Source organism: Schistocerca gregaria, chromosome X, assembly GCF_023897955.1.
Source record: "Schistocerca gregaria isolate iqSchGreg1 chromosome X, iqSchGreg1.2, whole genome shotgun sequence".
Classification (NCBI taxonomy): domain Eukaryota; kingdom Metazoa; phylum Arthropoda; class Insecta; order Orthoptera; family Acrididae; genus Schistocerca; species Schistocerca gregaria.
In genome coordinates, this window is record NC_064931.1 from 46,004,054 (window position 1) to 46,016,261 (window position 12,208).

General features: G+C 44.3%; 1 protein-coding gene across 3 annotated transcripts in view; it reads right to left on the reverse strand.

Annotated features, from left to right (window-relative positions):
• The window catches only part of LOC126298573 (prostaglandin E2 receptor EP4 subtype), a 566,300-nt gene that overhangs the window by 126,188 nt on the left and 427,904 nt on the right, over positions 1-12,208 (reverse strand). For 2 of the 3 annotated variants that reach the window (XM_049989942.1, XM_049989943.1), the window contains exon 4: positions 9,801-10,045. The exons of the other annotated variant lie outside the window; for it this stretch is intronic. In XM_049989942.1, the coding sequence (XP_049845899.1) occupies positions 9,801-10,045 (245 nt within the window). The remainder of the gene's footprint in view (positions 1-9,800; positions 10,046-12,208) is intronic. 3 annotated transcript variants of the gene reach the window in all.

A 12,208-nucleotide genomic window follows, 5' to 3' on the forward strand; every position in this document is an offset into this window, starting at 1 on the left:
ACACTTCCTTTTCACTCCCGACCCTTTGATTGTATGTGGTTCTTATCCCCACAGCGGTCACTAGGTGACATTTGTACCAAGTTTGGTTGAAATCGAGACGTACATACATACATTCACTTTTATAATTTGTATCCAAGTACTTCTAGCCGTCTTTGTAATTTCACCCGTTTGAAGTCTGTGGGGCCGTAATCACGTCTTAAATTAATGAGAATATGAATTTTTTTTAGGAGTTTCCTACTGAAACAACAGACACATCATTGTTTTCGTCTGATAATTTTCAATTATTTGGAGCCCAGTTCAGGCAGACCAAGTCGCAATCTCTGACGACCTAAACTACATTTTTAGCATTGGCGTAGTCACCTACAACAGCTTAATGAGATTCATTGCCAACAAGGATTTAAAATTTAAGGGAGAAGACTTGTATGCCAGTCAGTGAGATAGAAGTATTGAGACTGTAAAATAAGATATTTGTTGTGGTAATGGTGTACATCAAGCGTCACAAAAATTCAGGCCGACAATGACAAACTAATTACAATAAAGGGAGAGACGCGGTAACTGATGTTCTTCAGTTGTTTGTGAGACGTCAGCCACCGCTCGCTCTGGGATATCTGTCATACGTCAAGCCGTGGTATTTAAAGAAAGTAGCTTGACCGTTGACTCGTGTTTATGTGTGTGTGTGTGTGTGTGTGTGTGTGTTTCAGAGGCAAAAACAGAGGAAAAGGAGAAGGATGTGTATTTTTGACACGAATACTTGGTTGTGTAATTGGAAACCATTTGAGAATCGTTGACAATTTCGACGCAGGGTTTTCGGCAAGTGGCTGAATGCAATAGGGTTAGTATTTGTCGCAGGGTCGATGTTCGTAACGTGTTTATCAGCCGAAGAGACTACATTTTATTAATAGAAGCACTTACTTTTTCAATGGAATTCGAGAGCGTGGAAAAGGGGAATACGGTGAGAGTAGCACGAATGTTATGGGTTACAGTGTCTACTCTTTCTCAAAACTGCTCATATGAATGTCGTTAGAGACGACTGAAATTAGTTTCGTCTGCTATGTCACGTAAACGCCCGGAGCAGGGCGAAACGTGCACTGTGAGACAGTCTCGGACTTCATATTTATCGTAGTTGTACACTGAAGAGCCAAAGAATCTGGTACACCTGCTTAATATGGTGTAGGTCCCCAGCGAGCACGGAGAAGTGCCGCAACACGACGTGACATTGACTCGACTAATGGCTGAAGTAGTGCTGGAGGGAACTGACACCAAGACTCCTGCAGGGTAGTCCATACATCCGTGAGAGTACGAGGGGGTGGAGATCTCTTCTGAACAGCACGGTGCTAGGCATCCCAGATATGGTCAATAATGTTCATGTCTGGGGAGTCTGGTGGCTAGCGGAAGTGGTTAAACTCAGACGAGTGTTCCTGGAGCCACTCTGTGGAATTCTGGACGTGTAGGGTGTCTCAATGACCTGCTGGAACTGCCCAAGTCCGTCGGAATGCAGAATAGCCATGAATGGATGCAGTTGATCAGACAGGATGCTTACGTACATGTCATCTGTCAGAGTCGTATCTAGAGTCAGGGGTCCCATATCACTCCAATTGCACACGCCCCACACCATTACAGAGCCTCCACCAGCTTGAACAATCCTCTGCTGACATGCAAGTTCCATGTGTTTATGAGGTTGTCTCCATAACTGTACACGTCCATCCGTCCGATGCAATTTGAAACGAGACTCGTCCGACCAGGCAACATGTTTCCTGTCATCAACAGTCCAATGTCGGTGTTGACGGACCCAGGCGAGGCGTAAATGTTTGTGTTTTGTGCCGTGCAATCATCAAGGGTACACGAGTGGGCCGTCGACTTCGAAACCCCATATCGAAGATGTGTCGTTGAATGGTTTGCACACTGACACTTGTTGATGGCCCAGCACTGTAATCTGCAGCAATTTACGCAACATTTGCATTTCTGTTACGTTGAACGAATCTCTTCAGTCGTCGTTGGCCCCGTTCTCGCAGGGTTTTTTTCCGGCCGCAGCGATGTCGGAGATCGGATGTTTTACCGGATTACTAATATTCACGGTACACTCGTGAAATGACCGTGCGAGAAAATTCCCACTTAAGCGCTACCTCGGAAATACTGTATCGCATCGCTCGTGCGCCGACGGTAACACCAAATTCAAACTCACTTAAATCTCGATAATCTCTCCATTGTACTCGTTGGAGCAGTAACTGATCTAAAAACTGCGCCAGACACTTGTCATATATAGGCGTAGCCGACGGCAGCGCCGTATTCTACCTGTTAACATATATCTGCATTTGAATACGCATGCCCTATACCAGTTTCATTGGCTCTTCAGTGTCCTTCTGTTTGTGAAAAGTTTAAAAGACTATTGTCAAACATTATAGTTCTTCTTCCAGGGACTATAGAACGCCGTAAAAATACGAACAACTCATAATGAAAATGGACATAATTGCTTAAGTAGACAAAACGATAATGAGTACTGACGTATACAGAAAAATACTTGGCTCTTCACATACTATCGCGTACGGAGATACTTTTATCGACATCTTCAGCGTATCAAGAAACATTTATAATTAACTAATTATATTACGCGTCCTATACACATAACATAGGAACCTCTTATATTTGCCAACGGCAAAACAAATATCGAAACAAGGTTGTCAACAAGCGGTAGTTCCTCATGCGGTGAAGAGAGCTGCATATGTTGACACTCTTTCTATTTTAATGTAACGGCTAGGTGAAACAAATGCGTCTTTTCAAAATTAAGCCCTTTACTTTCGATAGTTCCGAAATAAGATGTACACTGACATACAGGGTGAATTCTACCTCCTGTGAAATAAATTTGTAGATTGTTCGGCGATATTACCTGAGTATTTTTGGTGTAAGACACCCGTGGTTTCCAGTGGCTAGTTACAGAATAATTGCATTCCGTTTGATTTCGTACCTCCCTTTATTTCTGACTCTGTCTTGCACTGAAAATATCTGCACAGCACTGGAAACATCGACGGCATGAGCTGAGTGTTGTTTCGAAACAAAATTGTTGAGTGCACTCCCGGTGCGTGCAGCTGACAACAGTAATGCTCCCTTTACTTTTCGCCCTGAAGCTTACATTCAATTCTGCTCCGTCCCGTCTCGGGCAGTACTAGTACGGGCGACAGCTAGAAAACTGATTCTCCTGTGTTGGATGTTACAACTGAAGATATTCTTTACAGAAAAAGGTAATTTGGGCAATAAAGCGAATACAACATAAATGCACTACTCTGTAATAAACGACGGGAGACTACAGGTCACTAATACCAAAATACGTATAAAATACACTGGTGTGCAAAACTTAAGGACGAAAGTAGTTTTCGCATGACGTGTCACTGCCAAATAGCAGAGCTGGATGAAACTTGAACCGCCGGTACAGCTAACTGAAAGAAACAAATAGGAATGAGACTGTTCCTGAACATATAACAAACGATGGGACACGATTCTTAATGGGGTGCGTCATCACCAAGGATGGCAGCGCTCTAGAACGTGCATCCATTGTGCCCAAACGGTTTGTAACGGGTACGTTTGGTAAGGCGTTGTTGACAAGGATGTCTCCCCACACCATAACACGTGGACCACCAAAAAGGATCACGTTCGACATTGCTCCTCGGTGCATTACGAGTTCTCATTTCTCGCCATATGAGGGTATGTAAGTACCCACGAACATTGTCGATCGTGATCATTTTGGTAGTCAAGGTGTTACACTGTGTGGACGCCTCCAGATATACGAGCACGGTACACTCACCGGTCCACGTTATTATGGCAATAAACTCTTTTCTCGTATGCGTCTTGTTAGGCGTGCATTCGCCCCGATGTGGTTTCTGTGGATGACAATGCGCGAGCATCGAACAACGCTGGTGGAGAACGAGAGGATATTCGGCGAATGGACTGGCCTGCCCGTTCCCTTCCACTTGTGGGACGCCTTGAGGAGACGAACACTTCTACCAATGACCGTACAGCGGTCAACTGCGCTCGCAGAATCCGTATCAGTCTTGTGGCCACGATGCCATCCCGTCGTCACACAGCCTATTAAGAACTAACTACCTGTATGTCCCGCCCTGTGTAATATCCAGGGGACCATAATGACGTCAATATAATTTTTTTCTTTGAATAAAAGTGTCATTTCTGTTCATCTCATTCCGTATTTCATTTAGTTATCTTTTGTACTATATTGTAGCAGATCTTTCTGTGTATGGTTCAAGTTTCATTGAGTTATGTTACTCAGCAGTGACACATCGTGCGAAGGTTACTTTAGTCCTTAGGTTTTGCACACAAGCGTATTAGAGAACAACCTCCTCAGTTTTGTCTGCGGGGTTCAGACATTATGAATGTTTACAACAAATGAGTCTGCAAAAACAAACCAGGTCGTATGTGTCCCATGACAGGTTTTCAGAGAACTGGTCGCAATTTTCTGCACGTTATTGCTGCGTATCAATGCCCCCGTGGTAAAGGGAAGCCTAATAATGATTTACGGAATTCTTATAATTACAGCTGGCTGTTGTAGGTTGTGCTGGCTTCAAATTTCACTGTGAACCCTCTGCTCCGTTCAGCATTGTCGCATCGAGTTAGTTGGCGCCTGCAGATAGGCAACACAAAGAACAGATTTACAAAGCTGCTATCACTCCTTTCCCAGGAAATTCGTGTCGAATCTGGGTGTGGTTTTGAGGAAGTTTCCCAGGCAAATGCTGGGTCGCCCCACAATCTCTGCCTCAGAAAATGCGATAAGATTCACAGACAAATGGCGCACTCGACTTCACTTAGGTCGACTGACATAGGAGGCGACAGGGCATCTGGCCACTAAGTTAAGTAAAAGAAATTCGGCAAATCACATTAACAGTGGCCCCTGCACGACCTTATATTTTATGTATTTATTTCTTTACTTACTTATTGAACCCTATCTGATTAGGGCCATCAGACCCTCTCTTGAGCCCTCACTTACATCGGACGAGGTTTCACATGTACAATATCTCTTTTACATCATAGTTTCCCAAGAAATAACAATTTTAATATAAAAAAGAGTATTAAAATGATTTGAGTGGTTGAAGCGGCAATTTTGAATAAGTAATACTGACTATGAACTAATAAACTTAATGCTAGCAGTATTTGTACTCCTGCAGCTGCTGCAAGTAACAGTGATAATAATAATAACAATAATAATAATAATAATAATTAATAATAACAAAAATCACAGTACTGATAGATATAAAAACAATTTATTGGTGTACAAGCCAGATGTTTTCTCTTACACCAAGTTCAGAGGAAAGGAAATTGAAGGAGACTGAGAAAGGAAGAAGGTCTGGTTGGGATGATGGATGTACGAGGGTAACGAGTGCGTACAGGGCCAATGGTAATTCTTACTGTTGCTTTAGTATATACGGCAACGAACTTGCCGCAGTGGAAACACCGGTTCCCTTGAGATCACAGCGTGGTCGGCACTTGGTTGGGTGACCATCCAGCCCGCCATGCGCTGTTGCCATTTTTCGGGTTGCACTCAGCCTCGTGATGCCAATTGGGGAGCTACTCGACCGAACAGTAGCGGCTTCGGTCACGAATACCATCTTACGACCGGGAGAGCGGTGTGCTGACCCCACGCCCCTCTCATCCGCATCTTCCACCGAGGATGACACGGCGGTCGGATGGTCCCGGTAGGCCACTCGTGGCCTGAAGACGGAGTGAGAGTGCTTTAGTATATATGTCCTTAACTGGTTTCTGAAGCTGCAGATGTTATTCAGGTATCTAATATAACTCAGGAAGTTATTCAAGAGTAGGTTTCCTTCTACTGAGAAGGACTTCGAGAGAGTGACTGAATGATGGAGAGAGAAAGAAAGGATTTTGCTCTGATGGGAACGTGTGTTTCTGCCATGTTGTTCAAATAAGAGCGTTAAGGTTGAGGATGAGACCGTAGAGACGACAGAGTGTATCGAAATCTCTGCGCTTGTCTGCACGCAGCCAGGATAGCTGTGCATGTCATGGTGAAATGTGATCAAAGAGTCATACATCACAGATACAACGAACACAGGCATTCATTGCAGATTAGAAGCGCCGTCAGTTTTCCTGGGAAATTGCTTGCAAGATAACAGCGCTGGAATCGATAACTGGAAGTTAAGTGTTTGTGCAAGTTTCCTTTCAAATCAAGAGGGAAGAGCTTTTTATATTTTGGTAGGGTATAGAGAGATGTTGATGCCTTCTTGCACAATACAGTTACGTGCTCAGTCCAATTTCTACTTTCATCTATTATTTAGACTCTTTGCAGAAGGAGAGAAGTTGACATTTGTCCACTTAAGGCTAAAGTGGTAGAGATTCCCAATATTTCGGGCTAATGAGCCTAGAATGAGCAACCAGTAGCACCTACATTTTAGATGGGTTGAGCATTAACCCTGTATTATGGGCCCATTTTGATAGTGCACACAGGCGAGTTTTGAGATTCTCGATAACTGTCTTCAGGTTTATTGATTTTGCACTGGAGGCCATCAGCATACATGTCGTATTTGCAGATGGACAAAACAGATGGATGCCACATCATTTACGTAAATGAAAGTAGTAGAGGACTTAAAACGGAAGCCTGGTTGACGCCTGATACTATCTGCCCCCACTGTGACTCTACGGTGCCAGACATGACGCACTGATGGAGAGACGTCAGGTATGAGCCAAACCACTGCACTGCACTTGGTACGAAAATTATGCCGCTAAGTTTGAGAAGTAAAATGTCGAAGTCGTCAGTGTCGAAGGCTTTGGTGAAATATAAATGCCAGGAAAGAGCGAGAACGGCGAATTGATATGAAACAGGATAATCACAGAGTCAATATGGATCTGTCAACCCACCGCAGTGTCTAATACACGCTACCGATTTCATAAGCTTATATCGTCCATATGAATGAAGACAGAAACTTAATCTTACGCATAGGATTGCAAAGTATTTTTTTTTTCCGAAAGACTCAACCAGTTTTATAAGTAAAAAATTGTAAATTTGTGGTAAGATCTTATGGGACCAAACTACTTAGGTCATCGGTCCCTAAGCTTACACACTACTTAATTGAACTTAAACGAACTTCCGCTATGGACAACACACACACACATGGCCGAGGGAGGACCCGAACCTCCGACGGGAGGAGCCGCGCGGACCGTGACATGACACCTTAGACTGTGCGGCTACCCCGCGCGGCTAGTTTTATAAGGTTATATCTTTTAAATGTATGCAAATACAACCTTTGGTAGCTTTTTAAAATTACGCTTAGGATCGAAGTTTTCATTTACTTTTCACATATGTTCAATGTATCTTCCACCGTATGCACAAAAAACACCCAGAAGATAGTTAAAACAGAGCGAGGTGGAGCAGCACTTATCCCACGGGTCTCGCATTCGGAAGGATGACGGTGGAAATCCAGGTCCAGCCATCCATATTTAGACTTTCCGTGATTTCCCAAAATCGATTAAGGCGGATGCCGGGATGGTTTCCTTCCATCATCACTCCGCAGTCCGAGCTTGTACTTCGTTATCGACGGGACGTTCAACCATAAATGACCTTTTTTCACAGTAGTCACACTCGTCCCAAACTTCTGCGAGCACGTCTGCAGTCACAACTGTTGTTATGGGCTTCGCTGTACACACAAAGATGTTGGAAGGGAAGGCAAATAAACGGAGTCTTTCACAAATTGCCACCAAAATAATCGCATATTGTGAGGCGAGGCGATCTTGGGAGGCCAATGGTGCAATGCGAGATCCATGCGCCCCTTACGGTTGATCGAATGTTCGGCATGTTCTCGCAACAGTGGAGGAGGGGCTGCGCGATATTCTTTGTATGTGCTAGATGTAAGTGAGAGGAAATCTTTGTCTAATTTTATTTGTTGTTAAACTTTCGGCGTCGATGTCCCCTCAATTCGTCGATCCCATGAACGGATGCTGGGTCTACGAGACAGTCAGAGCGGTCTGATGATTTGGATTTAGCAAATTACTCTTGTCTCAGTCGATGAACCTTTCACTCTGAAGGAAAGAGGGAAGATATGGTTTAACTTCCCGTTGACATTGTGGTCATTAGAGACGCAGCGCAAGCTCGTATTGCGTCAAGGATGAGGAAGGAATTCGGCCGTACCCTTTCAAAGGTACCATCTCAGCATTTGCCTGGAGCAATTTAGGGAAATCATGGAAAACTTAAATCTGAACGGCCGGACCCGAGTTTGAACTGTCGTCCTCCCGAATGCGAGTCCAGTGTGTTAACCACTGCACCATCACCCTCGGTCTTCCATTATGAGGCGACCTAATTAGTTTCAGTAAGAGATATTAGTGGGTAACATTGGAGGCACCTAATTTTGGCTCTAAAAAGTGATGGAGATTAATAGCGGTCAATAGAGCCTACTTGTCATAAAAAACTACCATTATCTTCAAGGCTGGTAACTCGTATTAGCAAATAAATTCATACGTGTCATAAAAATGTATGTATGTATTTATGTTCTGCATCCCCTCATAAACCAATAGACCGATTTCAAAAAAACTTTATGCACATGTGACATACAAGAATCGCTGTACTGGTAAGAAACAGCTGCCTATCAAAGGGACGGGGGTGGAAACAGAGTGCAGCTGACGACGTGCGAATTCTGAGACTTCATTCTCCAGTATTTGAGAACGGGAGCACTTAGTTACTTGCAACGAACTTCACACATAATTTCAAACCTTCACGAAACTACTTCTGACTGACAACCCCTAAAAATGACGAATGAAAAGAAAATTCTATCCCTTACTACATTTTCGCAGTGCGTGCAATAAAATTGGCGCACCAGGCACGAAGTTTTAATTTATTGCATGTTTACTGCAAACTGTATTCGCAACACATTTTGCAGACCGCGATCACATAAACAACTGAATGTGCCTGAAAAATTACACCATTATAGGAGATATGTCATAAATATTGAGCTACGTGAAAACGAAACTGCATGGCGAAATTAGCTAAAGATACAGGTGAATATGCACATAAACATGTGTGAAATACATAACAATATTCACCATATAGCTGAGATGCTGTTCCGCAGATAGGCATTCCCGGATTTTCCGTTGTGAAATGCGTTAAGTATAAGTGACTTGTGCGTATGCGGCCAAAGAAGCGGATAAAAACCTCCTCTTAAACCCTCGGATCGATTTCAGCCAAACGCAGTACACTATCTGGAAGAAATACTGTAGTGGTAAGAACCAGCAAAGTCTCTTCGCAGAGGGGGTTATAACGTGGAGAGAGTACGGGACGAAGGAAGAGATGAACAGACAGAGGCGGAAAGAGGAGGTGGACACAAATCTGAGGGAGGAAGAGGGAATGGACAAAGAGAGGGGAGAGGAGGAGATGGACAGAGAAGGGAGCAAATGGACAGAGAGAGCGAGGAGGAGCAGATAGACAGAGAGAGGGAGGAGTAGAAGACGCATAGAGAGAGGGGGCAGAGAATGGGTGATGGAGAAGGTGGACAGAGGGAGGGGGGAAAGCGGATGGACAGAGGGGGTGAAGGAAACGGACAGAGAAAGAGGGCACGAGGATACGGACTAAGAAAACTGAAATAGATAAATAACTCGGCAGCGCTGTGTACTCAAATGGTTAGGAGAGATATTGCAGAGAATGGGTTACTGGGATGCAAAGCTCGAGGGGTGAAGAGTGAAAACTTGTGGACAGTTCTCGAAGAGGCGAAGGTTCAAAATGAACTGTAGAAGCACAGACGAAGATAAGTAATGCGGTAGTGCGCTACGAAGTGAGGGGGAGTAAAGAGAGAGCGTACCAGCTGCGGCACCCAGCAGACGACGAACATGATGCAGAGCACGGCCATGAGGCGCGCGAAGGCGACCTCCTCGGTGGTGGCGGCGTTGTACATGATCTCGGAGGCGGCGCCCGGCTCGCCGTGGCGGCTGGCGTGGCGCAAGATGCGCACGCCGAGGCGCCGGCGCCGGCCGCGGCAGCCCAGCTGGCACAGCGCGCGAATCACCGCCAGGTTGCACACCACGATGCACGCGCACAGCACCGTGCCTGCAACAGCAGCGCCGGCTGCACATAGGACGCGCCACACACTCCGCGTCTAATACAATGAAGGGGGCGGCAAGTAGCTCAGTGGTCAGCGTGTCTGCCTATTACGCGGAGGATCCGAGTTCGATTTTCGGTACGGCCAGAGACTTTCTCGGCCGAGTAGTAGCCACTGCGTATCACGAAAACGGAGGTGCGTGTGCTTGCCGAAGTCGTTAAGGTTTTAGAGAGAACTGTCAATGGAATTTTTGGTGTTTTAAGTGATTTACCCAACGCCTAGTGCCACCCACGTCGGGATCCGTAAAACATTCGACTTGTCGTCGGCAGGCGCGGGCTCGTGATCTCTTACAAGTTTATAAGTTAACGAGGTACATCGGGAAACGCACAGTATGTCTTAAGTAAAATACGTTACCTAGCGTCTTCAGATAGCTTACTGACTGGAGGCGTCGTAGCAAATTCACGCTCCCACCGTTAGCGTTTTACCGGGATATTCCAAAGTGAATTAAATAAATTCGTTTCAAAAAATACTGCATCATTTTTATACAGAATAATTTATTCGCTGTAACATTTCTATTACTACCAATTGCTTACAGTTACAATGTGTTGTTTTTAAAGTTGAAACAATGATTTTTGCACGAACTCGAATATCAGCTTTAGGTGGACTATGTATAGTCGTTCACATATTAATAAATCGTGATGAATACCTTAATGGTTTCAATTCTTTTTACTTTTTAATCTTCTTAATTCATTAAATAATACATCTACATCTACACGGTTACTCTGCAATTAACACTTAAGTGCCTGGCAGAGGGTTCATCAAACCATTTTCATACCACTTCCCTAACATTCCACTCTCGTATGGTGCGTGGGAAAAAGGAACACCTAAATCTTTCCGTTAAAGCTCTGAATTCGCTTATTTTATTATGATGATCATTTCTCCCTACGCAGGTGGTTGTCAACAAAATATTTTCACATTCGGAAGAGAAAGTTGGCGACTGAAATTTCGTAAACTGATCTCGCCGCAAAGAAAACTGCCTTTCTTTCGGTGACTGCCACCCCAGCTCCCGTATCGTATCAGTCACACTCTCAGCCCTATTGCGCGATAACACAAAACGAGATGCCTTTGTTTGCACCTTTTCAATATCCTCCGTCAATCCTACCTGGTAAGGATCACACACCACGCAGCAATATTCCAGCAGAGGACGGACAAGTGTAATGTAGGCAATCTCATTGGTGGCTTTGTCGCATCTTCTAACTGTTCTGCCAACAAAGCGCTGCCTTTGTTTCGCCTTCCCCACAAAATTATCTATGTGGTCTTTCGAATTAAAGTTGCTCGTAGTTCTTATTTCTACGTATTTAGTCGAACTGACAGCCCTTAGATTTGTGCGATTTATTGTATACCCAAAATTTATCGGATTTCTTTTAATACCCATGTCGATGGCCTAGCACTTTTCTTTGTTTAGTGCCAATTCACACTTTCCGCACCATACAGAAATTCTCTCTAGATCATTTTGTAATTGGAATTGATCGGCTGATGATTTTACTAGACGGTAAATTACAGTGTCACCTGCAAACAATCTAAGGGAGCTGCTCAGATTATCACCTAGATCATTTATGTAAATCAGGAACAGCAGAGGGCTTATGACACTACCTTGCGGAACACCAGATATCACTTCTGTTCTACTCGATGATTTACCGTCTGTCACTACGAACTGTGACCTCTCTGAGAGGACATCACGAATCCAATCACACAACTGGGACGCTACTCCATTTGCACTAAACTATTAAAAGCATCTCGCATTGACGTCCGCACTAAATTTCGTGCTTCCGTGAAACTTAGCCAGTCTTGGGGATTTTGCGTTCTTCTGAAATTGGCATGCTTTTTCGTTGCTTCTGCAACAGTGTTCTGACGTGCTTTGTGTACCATGGTGGATCAGTTCCGTCTCTTATTAACTTATGCGGTATGAATCTGTCTGTTACTGTCGATACTGTATCTTTGAATCAGAGCCATATCTGGTCTACACTTACATAATTAGCTTGGAAGGATTGGAGACTCTCTCTTAGGAAGGCATCAAGCGAATTTTTATCTGCTATTTCAAATGCACTACTGGCCATTAAGCCGGCCGGTGTGGCCGTGCGGGTCTAGGCGCTTCAGTCTGGAACCGTGTC